The 20,011-nt window shown below is 32.2% G+C and overlaps 2 protein-coding genes across 3 annotated transcripts in view; one reads left to right on the top strand and one right to left on the bottom strand.

Annotated features, from left to right (window-relative positions):
* Positions 1-20,011, bottom strand: part of LOC145314518 (piwi-like protein Ago3) — a 366,650-nt gene that overhangs the window by 112,169 nt on the left and 234,470 nt on the right. The gene's annotated exons all lie outside the window — the stretch shown is intronic.
* The window catches only part of LOC145314519 (uncharacterized), a 101,679-nt gene that overhangs the window by 69,835 nt on the left and 11,833 nt on the right, over positions 1-20,011 (top strand). The window contains exons 9-16 of the mRNA XM_080154454.1: positions 2,317-2,469; positions 9,110-9,179; positions 11,551-11,615; positions 11,937-12,300; positions 12,475-12,560; positions 12,855-12,928; positions 15,370-15,510; positions 16,053-16,134. Coding sequence (XP_080010580.1) covers positions 2,317-2,469; positions 9,110-9,179; positions 11,551-11,615; positions 11,937-12,300; positions 12,475-12,560; positions 12,855-12,928; positions 15,370-15,510; positions 16,053-16,134 — 1,035 coding nt within the window. The remainder of the gene's footprint in view (positions 1-2,316; positions 2,470-9,109; positions 9,180-11,550; positions 11,616-11,936; positions 12,301-12,474; positions 12,561-12,854; positions 12,929-15,369; positions 15,511-16,052; positions 16,135-20,011) is intronic.

The following is a 20,011-nucleotide window of genomic DNA, read 5'->3' as shown; positions in this document are numbered from 1 at the left end:
TTTGCCCCCTACCCTACAGAAAGCAAAATTATCCCAGTTTCAAAAAAAAAAAGATCAAGAAATACTCCAAAAAAAAATTTTGGCGCTTCGCGCCAAACAGACAGTTACTATTCATTTAACCTTACAAAATTTTTTAATTAGTGAAGAAATTAGGTTTTAATCTTTTTTCACTGAACATAACAAACCAGGTTATAGGAAGTATTTTATTTTGTATAATATAAACTTTTTACCAAAGAAATTTTGTACATCCCCAATGATGATACACAAAATTACCTTATATAGATTACAATTAGTGGATGAAATGTATGGAAACTTTGCGCTTCAATCCCTTCCAAATGGTTTCTGCTATGAAATATTGGGGACTAGTGTAATAAATAGCCCAAAAACCCTCCCTCCCTGCATATTTGAAGAAAAAAATTGGCGCTTCGCGCTCTTCCAAATGGTTTCTGCTATGAAATATTGGGGACTAGTGTAATAAATAGCCCAAAAACCCCTCCCTCCTTGCATATTTGAAGAAAAAAATTGGCGCTTCGCGCCCTTCCAAATGGTTTCTGCTATGAAATATTGGGGACTAGTGTAATAAATAGCCCAAAAACCCCTCCCCCCCTGCATATTTGAAGAAAAAAATTGGCGCTTTGCGCCCTTCCAAATGGTTTCTGCTATGAAATATTGGGGACTAGTGTAATAAATACCCCAAAAACCCCTCCCCCCCTGTATATTTGAAGAAAAAAATTTGTGCTTCACGCCCTTCCAAATGGTTTCTGCTATGAAATATTGGAGACTAGTGTAATAAATAGCCCAAAAACCCCTCCCTCCCTGCATATTTGAAGAAAAAAATTTGCGCTTCACGCCCTTCCAAATGGTTTCTGCTTTTTATCACAATGAAAGGACAAGTAATTTTTTTTATTTTTTACACAGTTCATTATATCTTTGGTTTTTATGGTACAATAGATTTTTTTGTGGATTATAATATTAAAAAAAATAAAATTTCTCGCTGTTTCAAGCATCCAGTATGTAATTTACTTTGACTGTCATCACACAACATACAGGAAAAAGGATTTGTGACTTTTTCTACCTAAAATATATATTTATTTCAACAGATGCTCTTTAAATCTACTTGTCTGTATTCTTATTAATGATTTTTTGTGCTTTGCTACTCAAAGATGTTGTCATCCTTGTTGTCAAACAATAAAGAAATATTTAATATCATTTTCTCATATTAGGTTAATTTTTGGTAAATTATTTCCAAAATGAGAGTTTTTATCTCCCCCCCCCCCAATTTTTTTTAATGGGGTTATTCATCCTTCCTGCTGAGATTTTTTAACATCCCCTTCCACACATTAAAAATGTTCTGTGGTGGAGGGGGGGGGGGGGAAAAGGTTAATTTCTCTTCTGTACTATTTTTTCGAAGATGCTTTCTAGCTCCCTTCCCTTCGGTCATTGCAGGGTGGGGAGAAGGGATGGGGGAGAAGAGATGGGGGGGAAGAGATGAGGGGGGGAAGAGGTGGGGGATCTAAATGGGAAATAGGGATGAGGGAAGGGATGGGGAAGAAGGGATAAGGACTAGGAGGTCCATAATCAAATAATCCCACCCCTTAAAACGCCCTTATTTAAAATTAGAATATATAATCAAAATGCCCCCCCCTAAAGCAAAGTGCCCCCCCGGGGCACTTTGATTTAGGGGGGGGCAAAATTTTACAAAATCTTCAAAATGCCCCCCCCTAGACAAAGTGCTTCGCACGCCACTGTGGGGACTTAATTCAAATTTGGGCTCTGCAGTCTGATTCTACTGGTGTCATAGTATATTTTTGATATATGATAAAAAAAATAGGTTAAAAACAGTTTAAGTATAATATATGTGCATTCCAATGATGCTAAACACAATTATCCGATCAGTAGATTAAAATATCATGACGGAAAAGTTTTTCTCTGCTGTTTCGTATCAACCAATTGGTACCCAAAGAGCTCGTATTTATAAACCTTTTGGGTACCATTATATATAGTCCCCTTCCTCCCTGGGCATTACAAAAGGAGAAGCTTCGTTACTAGAAATTTGAGAAAGAGTATCTAATTGAACTTATTGGCCTAATTCCAATAAATTGTAAATTATACTGGTACACAAAGCTTTATAGCTACTTTTTCTTATTCGTTTGTTCAAAAACTTTAGTTACTTTTATTGAATTTTGATTGGCTGTTTCAAAACTTTTCAACCAATATTTTTAAATACAAAAGGGGTAATTTTGTTTATCACCATTTGGGTCGAACATCAATGTCTTTTCCTGTACTGGGTTAAGTCTAATTCTTTTTGTATTGCAGGGACCCCCTGAAAAGCCTGGCATTTTCATCCAGTCCACGAAGGTTGGTAAGCTGGCCCGCGAGGTCGGCCTCCAGACTGGGGACCAGATTGTCCACTGCAACGGCATTGACTTCCTCAATATTCCCTTCGGTGATGCTGTCTTCCATCTTAAGGTGAGCTGAACATGTAATTTAAAGTGGAGAGAAGCATTTATGCTTTTTTTCCCGTATTGTAAAGGTATTGTAAAAATCTTGCTTGTTTTTTTTTAATTAAGTAAAATAATAAAACCTGAATATGACTTGATAGATAAAAGTGTCTAACAAATTGATAACTTTATCAAAAAGTTAATAATTCAATAGTATACACATTTAATAGTTATTACATTTATATGAATAAAAACATTAAAATTAAGATTTAAAGATGGCTTAAATTATCGTTTATGGTTAAATATATGTTACTAATTACTTAATATTTTTGTACTGTTTTAATTGATAAGCTACAGCTATAATCAAAATATATTTGTAAAGATTATATTATTAAAAATATTAGGTAATAAATATAGGTATATTTGTTTTGTAGCTAAATAAAGAAAAATCTGTGGTAAAAATCTTTTTTATTTCTTTGTGTAAAATCATTTTCAATATTTTAATTTTAACTCAAGAAAATAGCTAAATATTTAATACAGTACAATTTAAATAACAGACTTTGCTTGTTTATTTTTAATGCAATGTAATAGAAGGCACTATTTTTAGGGGGGGTGGGGGCGTAGATTGGCTTTACATGTATTACAAATATTCTGGGTTAGTAGGGGTTTTACTCTTATATAGAACTGCTTATTTTCAAACAACATTTTTTAATTGTCCTATTATTTTAAGAATACCAACACTGTTAAAAAAATCCTTGTATGAAGTGTTGATTTTCACACACAAAATATTTAATAATGAATACTTTAAATAATTAAAACTAGCGAATCTTCTTTATAGATAGTTTTCAAAAGATAGTTCACAAGTATTTTATAGGTTTGATACGAACTTATACACGATTCATATCAAACATAAGTTTATGGATTATAAAAACTGTGTTAGAAAGATAGGGGTGGAGAAGACAATAGTAGATAAATAATCTTTATTTTAAGATTAATTTATCTTTCTTTATCATGTCCCTGCATATCTTGGTATAAATATTTTATTTGAAGCTCTGTTGCAATTGCATATTGTTGTCCTTGTTAAAGTATAATGTCAACAAAAAGTCATAAAACTATTATACATCATTATGAATTGTTGCCTTTAATAAGTATGGTACTAACTACAAGGAATTGGGACTTATATTCATTTAGATTTTTTGATCATTTTGATTCATGGGGAATAGTCTCTTTCGTGACGATTCGTCGCATTTTTAAAATAACTTTTGATAGGTTATTTTAGGTTATATTGGGTTAGTTGATTGCCCCGCAGGGTTAGGAAATTGGCCCAGCAGGGGCTAGAAATAGGAGAAAAGCTACTGTGAAAAAAAAAGAAGAAACGCCCCTTAAGGAGCGTTGCCATGAAAGGGACTATACCCGATTCATGTAATGTTTGGTGCAATCAAACTTTAAGTACAACTTTAAGTGACAAGTGATGAAAGAATCCCTCCTCCTTACCAATTTTCAGAGTTTGGGAAATTGCAAACTTAGAAAAGTTAACACTTAGAAAGACATTAAAGTTTAAATAAAATCAAAGGGGAATTAAAAACAAAATCAACTCAAACATAACATAACATTACATAAATAAAATGGTTAAGTATCTGTTGCTGTTTCTAATATATGTTTTCTACCAGTAATAAACTAATATTAAGTAGCTAGTGCATAAATTGTAAATGGATATATAGAAATTAGATAAACATATTGACTCAGCTTACCAGTTCTCGTAGCCAATATAACCCAACCTAACTAAAAATAACCTATCAAAAGCAATTTAAAAATTCGATGAATCGCCCCTTTAGGGGCATTGCCACGAAAGGGACTATACCCAAATATTGTTCTCGATAAGAATGGTAGATAAAGGTTACTTTAAAAATATTTTTTGTATAACCTCTTATCCATATTTAGGAAATCTAATGGCAGGCACAAACTAGTGTTGAATCACACGATATGAAAAATAGCTTTACTCTAATCCTATAATTACCTACCATTTAAGTAATTACGCAAAAGAACCTGGTTTTTGTGTTAATGTTGATTATTAAAACAATGGAGTTTTCTAGACTATTGCAAACTTTTTGCACCTTTTTAAAGCAAAATTTATTTAAAGTAAACTTTGATTATGTGATATTTGCATATGCATATGATTGATAATCCAATAATTTAGTGGTTTTAAAGAAACACCTGTGTTATCTATCTATCTAATTAGACTTGGTGTAGATTTTTCATGCGATTTAGGGATTGGTCTATGGACGATAAATAACCCCCCTTTCCCTTAATTTAATATGCAAAATACTTTAGTACCTGATAAACATTACAGGTAATTGATTAATTTAGCCACCATTGTCCTCTCCCTCCCTGGTAATCTTGAAACATGTGAAAATTATTCAACGGAACAATATTCATCACTCTTAAGAGTGTTTTCTCAAAACTACAAATTTATAAGAATAAAGTAGCTATGTTATATATATATATTACTAGCGGCTTCGCCCCTAGCCTCTAGGAACTTTGAAAGGACGAGTAGGTATATTCCCTGAAGAGTAGAATCCAATCGGTTCATTAGTTACCGAGATCTTAAGGGACAGTCCGACGGACGGACAGACATCATTCTACTTTGTATTTTAGAATATGGTATTTTCAATGTTATACTCATAGATTTTCTCAGAAACGGAGGGGACATTGGGTTGTTTATTACACAATTCCCTAACCACTAATTGTAATCTACAGAAGGGGTAATTTTGTGAATTATCATTGGGGATGTACAAAAGTTTATCGGCCATTATCTTATCTCTTTAGGTCCCTCAATTTTCTACATATGTAATGCTGTATTACAGATTACGCGGCTTTTTATCTATTTAGAATCATTGTAGCTTGTTATTGCTACGCTAGATCATAGACTAGATCATGGATAATCCATTTTCCTTAGGGTCTTCCATTTTTTTCTTTTCTATCGGACACAAACCAGTCCTGATTTGAAACATTTGTCTGCAGAAATGTAGATAAATTTGACTGATATGTATGAACGTCGTGTTTCCTTAACTACCTTCTCCTTTTTATAGCCAAGGTCAAGTGCAACAATTTGTACAATTATTATTATTTACACTTTTTATTCATGTGCAGGGCTACTCTATAAATAGTTGAAATAGTCCGTCCGTGTGGCTTGAAGTAGTGCTAGGGAGGACAATTTATGCAGGGAGTAAGGGAGGGGACAATGGATCGAATATTCAATTTTTAGGAGTCTCAGACTTTGGGGACTGGCTTAAAGGGAATGTGCAAGAATTTAGCAGTTTCTGACTGAGTTTGGGGACTTGCGCATGAAATGCCGCTACTTGTTATGTATGTTTGGAATATTGCAGACGGGGAGAAGGGATAAGGGAAGTGGGGGCAAGGGAAATAAACACTCGTTGTGTTAGTTTGGAATGTAGCAGACGGGGAGAAGGGAGAAGGGAGGTGGGGGCAAGGGAAATAAACAGAAAAAAAGGGGCAGTCATATTCTTGCTAGCAGCTGGCCGGGTCCAATAATCTTTTGATATAACAATCACACTAAAAAACCTCAATATATTTCATCAAAAACAAGTTGTGATTTCACTTTACATGACGCTATGGAAATCTATTATTCAATTAACAATCCCTTTATAATTTCCTACAAATTTATTGGATTAAACTGGATTTCATGCCCTTTTTTTGATAACTCTTATATTGAATTAATTGCCCACTGTCCCCTCCCTTACTCCCTGCAATTTATGTTGTATAATTGCGCTGAACCTTTCCAGTATTGCCTCGAAACTGATTATTATCTGCTGGATTAGGACCGGTTCTCGAACATACTGAACATTCATGTTTAGCATCGTATTACTGACAATTTTCCACGAATATTAGAAAAATGATGAAAATTAATACTAGTTTTGTTAGCCCGAAAAATCATCTAATTTTTCATTTATTAACCAAGGAAAGCTGTCCATTATCACGATGCGATTAACAACTATTAATTCTTTGTTTACAAATTGTGGGACATCTTTACATTAGTTTTAGAATAGCTTCACTTTTAATAATGATAATATTTGCTATTGCATTACCTATGTGTAATTTGATATTAATAAATAATTGTTGTAATTGTAATTAAGAAGACAGGATAATCTGTTATTTGCTAAATAAATCATCTTTTCTTAACATTACTTAATTTTACAGTAGTACATACTATACATTATTTATTAAGTAAATATATTCATTATCAAAATAGCGTTACATGTGTTATATGTTGTCTATTTTTGGACAAAAAATCATTGCAAATGCTTAGAATAAATTATTTGTCTGGATACTGCTTGTTTAATGAAATATAAAATAGCTAGAGTCCTTTAGGAGCATTTTAGGAGGGGGGTGTTGAATTTGATAACCATATTTTTATTTTAGTTTTTTTTTGGTGGGGGTTATTTTTTTCTAGGTGCGATTTCACCTGAGGGTGGTGGTACCCTCTCCATACAAAAAAGTTATAAACCTTCCAAGTACCTATGAGAAGCTACCCTGTAAAGGAGAACCATATCGGTTTAGTTGTTAGCGAGATCCCCTGGTAAAAATGGACAGACAGACAAATAGGCAGACATGCATCCTGTTACTTTATTACAAGGTTAATAGATTCTAATGGGCAACAAAATTTTCACAAAAATAATTTAGCTGTTTATCTAATAAAGTAGCCGAGTAATTAAATTTTCCTATATGACGAACTTTCAGACTATGTAAGTTGTTAAGTTGCTTTGCTTATAATAAACTCTTGACATTGTAAGTCAACACCAAATAACATAAAATTGGCCTTATTTATGTTAACCTTCTATGTTGATGCCTTGTTTGATATAATAATAACAATTTATTATATGAACTTGCACTTTTATTATAATTATAACAACATTTGTCATTAATAAGAAAATACAGCCGTAATTTCAGAATTTTTTTTTATAAGTGAAGCAACTCCAAAACTATTTCATACTTTCCTCTATTTGATTTTAGTAACGATTATTTAATTTTAGTAACGATATAAAGTTGATAATAACTTGCGAAAGCAAGGATAAAAGACATTTATCAATTTTGAAAACTAACCACTCTTCATATATTTCAAGTTATAGAATAGATGCCTATTTGTTAGAAGACTATTTAAGCGAAAATTCAATAGCCTATTAGAAAAAAACTAAATACATGATGATGTGTTATTTAGAGGCTGCTATTGAGTAAAATTGAAAATGATGACCTAATTTAACAAAAGATTATTTATAATACCCTATCATATAAAGTTGTAAGGTTTATTTTTGTCTGAAGCTAGATATCTCGATAATTACTTAACTAATCGGGTTCTATATTTAAGATAAGCTTCACATAGGTCTCGAGATGGTTTTAGGCTATTACATTATGAGATTTAAGTCTTGGGAAGGCTTTGAGCTATTTTCTAGCCCCTAGATGTTATGGGTGCAGCCGCTAGTTGGAGATAATATACTTCTTGTGGACTTAATTGTTCTTGTTACTATTAAAGTTAATATTGTATTTATTACTCCAATTAAATTATGACGTAATAAATGACAAATGTAGAGTAGTAAGTTGTTCATATGACATTAAGACAAAATTGCACTTATCAAAGTATATTTATTAGAGTAGGTTTTTGGGACAAGTTGCTATATTTTAGATGCTTATAGCATCTCTTTAAGAGTCCACTTTCCCTACAGACTTTCACTGAATTACCTTAGAAATATCGTGTTCATGCTTTGAATTAAAGCTTCTAGCTGCAAATAAGAACTTTACCTATTATCTTTTAGTTCGCATGGTGTAATAGTTTGATAGGGTATGTTTTCATCAAACAGCTAATTTTTTTATATTTTCTGCTCAATTCCTCATTTTTAAGGTACATGTAAATAAAACAAGGACAGTAATGTCCATTTACCTATAGTCTAGCATATAAAGCGCCATGTTCTATGAAAAGAACTGTTAAGTAGCAGAAAAAATGACTTGGATTTTAAGACTTGTAGTGATAAATTTGCTGTTCTGTATAATAAGTTTTTACTGCTTTTAACTAACACAGCCAATAAATACCATACCAAATTTTACCTTACTAATTGACAATTAAGCTTAGCTCGGGTTTATCACTTTCTCAGATTACAATGTACGTATACACAACACTGTACAAAAGAGAAAAGTCATAATTCAGTTTCTAGTGTGGCTTCTAAACTGATTAATATCCGTTGGATTAGAACCGGTTCTAAGTCATACTAAAAAATCATGTATCGTATCTTATTATATCCAGTTTTCTACGATTATTAAGATAAAAATCATAATATTAAAACTATTTTTGTTCATTTATATATCCGCAGAAAGCTGTTTAGTGTTTATAGTACGATGCGAAAAATAACTATTCTTCAGGGATAAGGATATGTTACCAAAAGAAAAATGTCCTTTTTTTTTTAATTTGTTTGAACATATTAATAATTGAATTTACATTTCTTTTGATAGTTTTGCAACTTAAATCAATGATGACGATTTCGATGAAAATGGTGTTGCTTATATTTTGTGTAATCGCGCTTATTCTGATTAGTCAACCAACAGACACATAAATTATTAGTACCAAGTACCTTTACTACTAAAAAATATTTCCATTGCAGGCCTCGAAACAGCTGAACTTAACAATCTGGAAGGGAGCTGGGTCTAGTCTCTTCCCGAATGAATCTTCAGGTAAAGAACAGCCAGTTATACAGAAACGGAGCATTAAAAGTAATAAGCTTTCCAGTATGGCTTTGAAAAGGATCAAAACCGGTCCTTAGCCATACTGAAAAATTAGTATCATGTGGCATTATAGACAGTTTTCTACAAATAAGATAAAGTCTTCATTTTTTCATTAATCAAGTTTTCATATTGTTATTCGTAAAAACTGTCTATAATACGATGCGATAAATAACAATTACATTATTGATGAGAGGCATTAAGTTTCAGCAGGGAGGGGTTAAGGGAAGCAATTTGTGAAAAAAATGTTCTGTTCACTTTTTAATGGCAGAAAGGATAAGTTTTTTTCCTTACCATTTCTGGGATAATACAGTTACAGAATATTTATGTTAACAAGGATGACAACATCCATAAAAGCGATGCTCTGAAATGGAAGGACAAACGAACATTAACACTTGTAGATTGTCAGAACTGAATTAGCAGAATATTAATGCATCAGTACAATTAATATTGTAAGTAAATTTGTTGCAAAGCAGCATAAATAGATGATACTGTTTAAGGACATACTTACATTTTGGGACTTGTTTATAGAAATGCTTCGCTTATAACCTTGTTGTAATAGGAATCAGTTTTCAAAAAATCAGAAAAATCGGATAATTTTAACATACAAAAATTTGTTGTCAAAAAATCGCCATGTTTTAAATGGACATACGGACATTTTGGTATTGATTATAGAATTGTTTCGCTTTTTAAATTGTACCTAGCTACTACAGGAATCATCATGCAAAGTTTGTAATCGATAGGACAATTCTAACCTCTTTAAATTAACGAAAAGAGCTAACTGTGACGTACGGACGGACCGACCCTAATTATAGAAAAGCTTCGCTTTTAAAAATGTAAAAGATTTGATGCTCAGGGACATATTTAACACAAAATTAATTTTAATAGTTATTTATCGCAACGTATTATAGACAGCGGATAGTAAATTTAAACTATAAGATTAATTCGAGTTTTCTTAGACCCGAGGGGCCTAAGGCTCAGGCTAACAAAACTGGTATTGATATTATGCTATATCATGTTATTATCGGTAAAAATTGTACAAAATACGATACGATGAATAATTTTTCAGTTTGGCTTAGAACTTGCTCTATACCAGCGGATATTTATCGGTTTTGATGCCATTCTGGAAATGCATTTAAAATTACCAAGCATTGTTTTTAAAAGCGTGACAATTTAAGACACTTGTAATAAGCACGAAATTAATGAACTTTCTGTGTGTGTGGCATGGAGAATAAAAGATGGAAATGTTAATGGGTGTAATTTCATATTAGCATAATATTAAATGCAAAGATGTCATGTTCAACAATGAAATAAAGGGGTGGCACAGTTGAAAACATTTAGAATTTTAAAATCAATAAAATATTTTAAATAGTAGATCAGCTTGATCTATGTCATAAAAAAATGAAAACTATCTTGGATGGCAGCTGAGAAATTGTCTTATTTTCAGGGGTCCGGGGATTAGGCAACAAACATTATTTTAATCTCACCTAAATTGAATTGTATTTATAAATTCAATCCTTAACCAATCTTTCCTCCAAACAATTAACCAATGACAGAACGCGTTTATAAAGTTTTAAAGAATCATCCCCTTTCCTCTCTCTCTTTCTTAAAAGCCAAACGATACCTTTCTGTCTTGAATTAACATCTCTTAACTTATACAATTTTTCAAAACTTATTTTTTGAACTGAAAATATATTTCTTTTTGAACAATAAAAAAGGATACATTATTAGTAGATTTTTTTTTCAATTGTGTTAGTTGTAGTAATATGTAAGTTGGCATGCCCTGAATAACCTTTGCCTCTTGTAAATCATCTCTAAAGGATGCAGAAAAAAAAGGGGTAAAAACAGGGATCAAGGGAGGTGTAAATATATCAAATTTATTTTGCATGAATATTAGGTTTACAACTTTGTAATTAGTCCTAATAGTTCAATATTAAGGCGAAGGAAGTGTTATTTTTAAATAATATGTTAGAAAATATAGTAGGCAATACTGGTTTTTTTTCTGCTGTCAAAACTCACTCCCTTGATGATCCTGTGAGGGTTTCTATAGGATTCTATTATCATTTACATTTACAAAATGTGGTTTACTTTCTTATTCCCTTAACCCTGGAAAGGAAAGGGTGCAGCCTAGAATTGCTGGCATGCCACCTTTTCTTTAATACACACACACACAAATACAACTTTTTATACAGTAATTAATATTCACAAAACCGTTTTTCTGTCACTTTGAAACAATATCTTACAAACTTGATTAAAAGCTAACACTCTTAAAAATATTTTACTTTGTTATTGAAATGTGCTATAACAAATCTATTATTTTCAGGCTATGAAAGTTCATCTGGGAGTAGTACAGGAACTTCTAAACCTAGAGGAAAGAGGACTATTAAGGTAAAATACATTTTCTTTATAGAAAAATTTCAAACAGTGCAGTGTGACATTTTATAGCGTTTTCTTAAAAATACCCTTTTTCAGCAATAATACCCCCTCATTATTTTTTCAATACATTAGAAATAAGAGTGGGTTGGGGACGGGAGATTTTAATGTTTATTACTTATATCAGGCTATGTTATGATAGTTTATATTGGATTAGTGCGTCGCAATTATAGGCCTAGCAGGGTTCGGATTTCACGCAGGTGTTAGGTAAGGAAAAATCACTTATTTTTAACTTATTTCCCCTTTACTTGTTTTGATTTGTATTTTCTTTTGCAGACAAGTTTCCCTGTGCCTCGAGCTCCACCCCCTCCAGGTACATCCATCTCTTCCTCCCCTTCATCCAGTTCTTCAGGAGGCACATCATCCCCATCCTCTAAGTCCCGAGGGGTTGTGGCAGCCAGCCCTCGCCATGGAAAGCGCCCACCCTCACAGCTGTCACACTGTCCCGCCTCGCCAGTGACATCACATATGTCGTCTCACTGTCCCGGCTCTCCTGCTCAAGCCCAACAGCTGTCGTCCATGCGCGGTCCGGCTTCGCCGGTTATTAGTGTGCAGATGTCGCGTGGTAGTCCCGCATCGCCTGCCTCTATGCTGTCACGCGGTCAACCTGTTCATGGAAGCCAGCTGTTATACTCACATGGTAAGGAAATAAATCAATAAAAACAAGAATGATTTTGTATAGCTAGCCTAGTTTTATCGTGCAAACTATGTCCATTACCATTCAACTAACTAAAAAGGCTTTAAAACTTAAAGAGTAACTAGGTAAAATCTGTTTACTAGAAGTCCTCGAAATTTTATTGAAATTTTCTTTTAGGTTCTCCAATTTCCTACCGTTCAAGCCCGGCATCAACCTTTGAAAGAGATCTAGAAAGAGAACGACAAAGACTAGAATCAGAAAAGGTATGCTTTTTATCAATATTTTCGTTTTGGACAATTTTCTATAATGTTGACCTCAAACAGAGGTTATAAGATAGTTTCAATTTTGCACCTAGAGCTCGTAGTACATAAGATGTTAATAAGTTCCTGTTGATGTTATGTCGAGCAAAGGCTTATATTTGTACGGTTATTAGTAATGATTCCAAAAGGGTAAAACAAATTGGGGGACAATGCAGATGGAGGGGGTAGGTCCAGTCTAAGAACTATTTATCTTTCATTGTCTAATCCTGTATTCCTACACATGCCTGTAAATTTTAGGAGAAATTACGACGAGAACAGCAAGCCCTTCAGATAGAGAGGAACAGACTTGAACAAGAGAAAATACTTTTCAGGTAAAAAAAATATCGTATTATAAACAACTTTCCGCGGATATTGAAATAAAAAATTCAAGATCAGAACCGTTATTTTTAGCCCGGAGGGGCTGAATGCCCGGGCTAAGAATACTGGTATTAATATTATAATCTTTATTCTAATATTCGTGGAAAATTGTTTGTAATACGATGCTATGATTTTTCAGTATGACTGAGAACCGGTTCTAATCCAGCGGAAATTTATCTGTTTTTAAGCCATACTGAAAATATTATACAAATCAAGAACGATTATATTCTATAGAGGCAAAGTCAATGAACAATTTTTGATAAGATTGGTTGTGCAACAGAACATTAACGTTTTTTGACACAATTGAATACGAAACTGTCAAGCCTAATTAAGTTTATGTAATTAAGTAATGGAATCACACACAAGAATAACATTAACCATTACTATTACTGATGACCAGACAAATGAATTTGCCACAATCAATTTTTGGGGGAAATTATACTGAGTTAGTTCTAGAGTAGATTATTTTTAAAATTAAGAATTTTTGTTGTAATAAAACAAGAACAACGTCCTTATTACAGATAAGTTTTGAACACTATTAAAATGAATTTGAGAAAAGCTGTGCTTTATATAAAGAAGATGCATATTGTATGAAATAACTTTTTCTCAGCAGGCAGGGGGTGAATTTTGATAGGAGATGCCAAATCTAATTTTCTCTGCTAATTAAGATTAAGCAATTATGTTGTGCATCAAAGATTTATAATTTTTATTAGAGAGTGGCTTCTCCCAAAGAATTCTCGTTAGTTTACTGACCATAAACAAATTTACCCCTTCTGTAAGTTTGGAACCAAGGAATAAAAAATCAATAAAGTACCCAAAGATTTTGAGCCAACGAATAAGATAGCTTGGTTATAAAACTTTGCAGCCTTTGGATTCCTAAAAAAACATTTATACAGAGCGACTTAAAAGGCTAAGAGCGACTTCTGCTTGTTCTAAGATAAATTCACTAAAAACGGCTTAAATAAGTTCACTAAAGTAATTAATACTTGGCTGTAACATGACTCAGTACACACAAAGACGCATAAATCTTGACAAACAAGGACATTTAATTATCTAAGGAAGTTTCCAAAAATAAATTTCTTCTAAGTTGAAGAATTATATGTTTACAAATCAAAAATATGAAATTGTGCTTATGTTGTTTTCTCCTATTAACTTGTTTACTGTGTTGTAATGTGGATAATTAACTCCTAGGCTCATTATCAATGTATTTTAAATCAGGGATAAGACAATGGATGCCTGATCAGTCTTTCCACTTTCTATTTGGAAATTACTGCATTTTAGGGCCTATTATTAGTAAAAAAAAGTGTTGTGGATTAATAAAGCGCCTTTGTACTATGCCTCCTTCCCTGACTTAAATGCATTACATTTAATTTATAATAGATAAAAAGCAAAACCTGTCTGACATTGCAGCCTTGAATGAGGAAAGGTGTCAAAAAATCTTGATAATAAAGTTTCTCTTTAATTACAAGTTTTATACGCCAATAATTTTATCTAGAAAAGGGTCAACTTATATGTAATTGGGGTTGTACACCAATTTATCTCTCATTGTCCTTTAAGCCCTATGAGAAAGTTGGGACACTCATAAATTGTGACAATTCATCATTAAAGACGGGATTCATATGGTGGCACATACTATCCAATGGAGTTCTAGGGTTTACTAATTCAGAAGAACAGAAATATCATACGAAAGAGTAGCTGCACATTTAAGTTTATTTTTTAGTGACATTGTGTTAATCAAATTGCATGTTTATTGTGCGTGGAGAACCAACAAGAAATTGATTTTCATGTGATATGTGCACTTGATCTTGCACACTACTTCACCTATATGCACACACGAAATAGTTAAAATGTAAAAAAAACATTCAACAACGATGACAACATCCATAAGTAGCGAAGCTCAAAAATTATCGATGCACATCGCGAAAAAAAAAAAAATAGTGCAAAGTAAAAAATAAACATTAAACTTGATAAATAAATCAGGAAATCTTTTTAAAAAAATTTAGTGATCTTTTGATGCATTACTGACAAACCGACAGAGGAAGTGGACGTTTTCGCCCAGAGGCATTGTTAAGGGTAATTAAATGTTTGTTGTCAGGAATTAAAAAGCTTTCGAATGACTATGAACCATTTCAATTAGGGACTTTGACAGTAAGGAAAATAATCAAATCTAAATATCGACCCAACAAATAATCTCAACAATCTAAATGAAACTTGATGCAATTATGTAGAATGTAAACCCTAAAAATTTCAGCTGTCATTCTTAAATAGGGACGGGGAAATTAACGTTTCCCCCATAGCGTTACGGACAGACTAAAACTTGTATGAAATAAAATCAAACAAAATACCTAATCTAGTTTGTCTATGCAACTTTTAATTAATTTTGATACATATTTAGAAACACAATACAACGAACCCAAAGTGAGGAGAGGCCGACTAAAACTGTCCAATCAGCTGTTCGAGAAATAGAAAGGTCGTCTTCGGTTCATTCAACGGCCAGAGAAACTCTTCTTATGGAGTCTATTGTCAATAGAAGAAGGTAATACTCGATCAAATTACATAAAATTGATAATTTCGTTTAAAAAGAAAATATCATTATTGTTTTTTTTATACACTATGAAGAAAATTTCAGTAGTATGTATTCTTAGAAATGTAGAAAAGCTGTTTTATGTACTTAGAAAAAAGCAATAAAATAGATTTTTACATTGCATTGAATCAAGTATGATGCATACAGTTGTAAAAAGTCATATATATTTTTTTTATTCAATAATGAATATTATAATATTTTTAGTAGCGAAGCCACTCTTGATTTTTTTTGTCTGTCCATCCTTAGTCCGTAACCCTTCTCAGCTTCTATTTAGGACAGACAGAAGTTTTTTTCACCCTTTACAAAGAGCACCCTGCATATAACTTACTTTTTACGTCAGTCGATCAATCATGCTACTATAGACATATAATGTCTTTTTTACTTATGGATGTTGTCATCCTTGTTTATTAATCATTATTTGAAATTTTTTAACACTTACACAACTACAACATGCATAATAAGTCTCTGAAACTAATGTATTTTTTATATTTTAGAACGAATGGAAATAAAAGCATGGACTTGGAATCTGATACTGGGACAGAGTGTGACTACTCAGTTTCTGAACATGGATCCAAGGTAAATTAGCTGGGTGTTTAGGGGGTAATGGGGTTCAAATCCAAGCCTAAACTGTGTTAAAATTTGCTTTTAAGGCAGAGTAATGTCAATTGTAATAATGGATGTATTGCACCATATACGTGGATATTATGAAAAGGGGGAAAATTGTTAATTTTGGTTGTTATTTCTCCTATCATTTATTGTTCAGTTGGAGGGAAGGGGATCGATATTGTAGCCCGCTACAAGTTTACTTTTATTAGATAAATAAAATTCTTATGTAAGATCCGAGTAATAATAAATTCATTATTGTAATAGAATAAATGAAATATTTTATAAACACAAACAGATGCAGAACATTTGACAGCACATATTTACTACTACTTAGTTAGTACTTTGAGAAATAAGGATTGGTTGTCTGTTTTGTGCTATAATAAAAAAAGTTTCTAGAGGTTGGCTACTCTGTCTCTGAACATAGCTCTAAGCTAAACCAAAATTACAGGGAGTCTTTAAATGTTCCAGAGTTATCAAGTCATAAAAAGTATTTTTAGAATATCTATGATCATATTTATTCTGTATGGCTATATTATTTATGTTCATTAACGTTACTCTTACTAAATGTACCACAAGTTTTTTTATGTATTACATCATACTGATCTTTTAAATGTGGAAATTTTGCTTCTGTTACAAAATTATCCTTGTTAAAATTAATTTTATCTATTGATTTTAGATTTATTGCTTTATTTGAAAGAAATTTTTTTGGCATATTTTTGTCTTCTGTATGGTATATGCTAAAGTTAAGCTTAATATTTTGAAAATTTATTTTAGCATTATTGATAATTTTCAACTTGTCAACAATATTTATAACAATCAGAGCATTAAGCGGTGAAATCATTTACTTTTAATTGATAAATCTGTTTGTTTTACTGGCTAGGGTAAAAAGGGGGAGTGTCTAAATTCTATTTTTCTTCACTTTCACATGGTTTACTTTATACAACAGAAATAGGATATGTATCTGTGTGTCTGTACCGAAGGATATCGCTAACCACTGAACCGAATGGGTTCTCCTTAACAGGGTAGATTGTCATATGTCCCGGGAAGGTTTTTAACTATTTTGGGGGAGGGTACCACCACCCTCCCAAGAGAAATCACAATAAAATCGAAAAAATTGAAATATTTCCGCCGCATAGTGTCGCTAGCGTAGTCTCGCTAGCGTAGTCGCGCTGCGTAGACACATGAATTTAACAATTGATAACATAGACAAGTTATTTCTCAAATTAGATATTTAAAATAAAAAAAACAACATTTAAAGGACACTAGAGGCCTCTAGGGGCGTAGCCGCTAGTTTAAAATAAAATAAAAGCTTTGCTTTTAAAAAGAAATTGTATATGAACTTGTAAAGGACATATTTACACTTTACAATTTGAATCTAGAGATGCTTCGCTTAAAATATTGTACCTTGTTGTTCCTTTTTTTGGTACCAGTGTAGTTTAAATCCCTCTGATTACCCCTTTTTTTTAATTTGGAAAAAAATTCAATTGCATGATTACTACTATTACGACGATTTTTTAATTTAAAAACAATGAAAGCTTAATTATCTTTGTAAATAGATAAATCAAACTCTTTTAATCTTCAAACGCCATTTTATTTTATTTATTTTTAATTATGATTACAGTATTTTTGGCTCATAAATCAATTGTCTCTTTCAATAATATTTAATTTAATTGTGTGTAAAGCAGAAGACAGAGCTATATAATTATACACACCATTGCACTTTTGAAATCTGTTTGATATTTAATTTAGCCCTTTTACATTTTAGTTTTCAATATATTTTTTTAATTTGGAAAAAAAGAATATTCCAGTATGGCTCCGAAACTAATTCATTTTCGCTGGATTAGTACCGGCTCAAAGCCGTATTAAAAAATCATTTATCGTATCATGACGATTCGTAGAGTTGACAAATAAGTAAATCATAGAATTAAAACCTGTTTTGGTGGACAGGGCTTTCAGCCCCTGGGGGCCAACAAAACTGAAATTATTCCTTTAATTTTTAATTTTACCAACCACTAAAATTTTCTAGAATACAATGTGATTAACAACTTTTCTATCTCTTTTAACAAATTTTTAAGTTCAGAAATGGGGTATTCCTGTCCAGTTTTTTGTTTAGGAATGAATATTTCTTACCCGAGGGAATAAATGATGGACCGATAGGTCATCATTTATTCACGAGGGTAAGAAATATTCATTCCTAAACAAAAAACTGGACAGGAATATCATTCTCATTTAAACAAAAACTCATTTTTATGCTAGTAAAATGTAGTTTAATTTTGGTTTTTAAATTTCATTTATTTCCCTGGTATAATTTTTCTTTCTTTTAGTATATAACTAGCGGCTACGCCCCTAGAGGCCTCTAGGGGCACTTGAGGAGGAGAGAGTCGAATTTGATAATTCAATTTCTTATTTTAGATTTTAAAAGAAAAAGTTAAAAAAAATTTATGTTTGATGTTTATTTTTCGTTGAACTCTCTTTCTAAAATTGGTAAATTTTTTAAAAATTTAATTTCTCTAGGGAGGGTGGTGGTACCCTCCCCCAAAATAGTTATAAACCTTCCCGGGACATATGAGAATCTACCCTGTTAAGGAGAACCCAATCGGTTCAGCGGTTAGTGAGATCCTTCGGTACACACAGACAGACAGACAGACAAACATCCTGTTACTTTAGTATAAGGACTAGCGGCTACGCCCCTAGAGGCCTCTAGGGGCACTTGAGGAGGAGAGAGTCGAATTTGATAATTCAATTTCTTATTTTAGATTTTAAAAGAAAAAGTTAAAAAAAATTTACGTTTGACGCTTATTTTTCGTTGAACTCTCTTTCTAAAATTGGTAATTTTTTTTAAAAATTTAATTTCTCTAGGGAGGGTGGTGGTACCCTCCCCCAAAATAGTTATAAACCTTCCCGGGACATATGAGAATCTACCCTGTTAAGGAGAACCCAATCGGTTCAGCGGTTAGCGAGATCCTTCGGTACACACAGACAGACAGACACACAGACAGACACACAGACAGACAAACATCCTGTTACTTTAGTATAAGGATAAAAATTATAAAATCTTCCAAAAAAAATTAAAAATCTTCTAAAATCATACCAGGGATATAAATGAGATACCAGGGAAATAAATGAATATTTACATCCACTATTTAAGGGGTTGTTTATATGGGAATGAAGATTGTCAAATCTGCCTAATTTTGTCCACAAATTATTTTAAGCTAGCACAACTTTAATAGTAGTTTATGCTAGTGTTTTTTTGTGTATTCGTGTTTGTCAGGGCTTGGCAACCGCTCATAGATCAGCAACCTAAATATTAAATGTGTCATTATTATCAAATGATTGCTTGCGCTAGGTTCTTGTAAAATCTGAAGTAATCTTTTTCAGTGATGTAAAGGGATAAGACAATGGTCGATAAATTGATGTACTGTACATCCCCAATATTAATACACAAATTACCCCTTCTGTAGATTTAAATTTGTAGTTGAAACGTTTAAACACTTAACTTAAAGAACTAACCAATTAAAAGGTCCCCAAATAAATTTGTTAAGCCAACGAATAAGAAAATTTAATTATGTATATAACTTTGGGGACTAGTGAAATAAACAGCTCTTTGTCCCCTCTCTCTCAAAGTCTTTTTGTTCAGTATTTATAATCTTTACTTTATATAATTAAATTAAGGAAAAACAAGCAAAAAAAACGTCAGAATTAGTGCCAATTTACGACCTTTTTATTTTGTAAATATTTTTGCAATCATTTTTTTTTATGATAATGAGAAGAATAATCTTGGAGTTGTATATGGTGTGAATTATTTGCTTTGTCTTCAACATTAATTAGCAATTCTGTGCCATTTACG

This window comes from Acartia tonsa, chromosome 3, assembly GCF_053477335.1.
Source record: "Acartia tonsa isolate MP-2025a chromosome 3, ASM5347733v1, whole genome shotgun sequence".
Lineage (NCBI taxonomy): Eukaryota > Metazoa > Arthropoda > Copepoda > Calanoida > Acartiidae > Acartia > Acartia tonsa.
The sequence above is the reverse complement of the archived record's forward strand: the minus strand, read 5'-3'. Positions and strand labels throughout refer to the sequence as shown.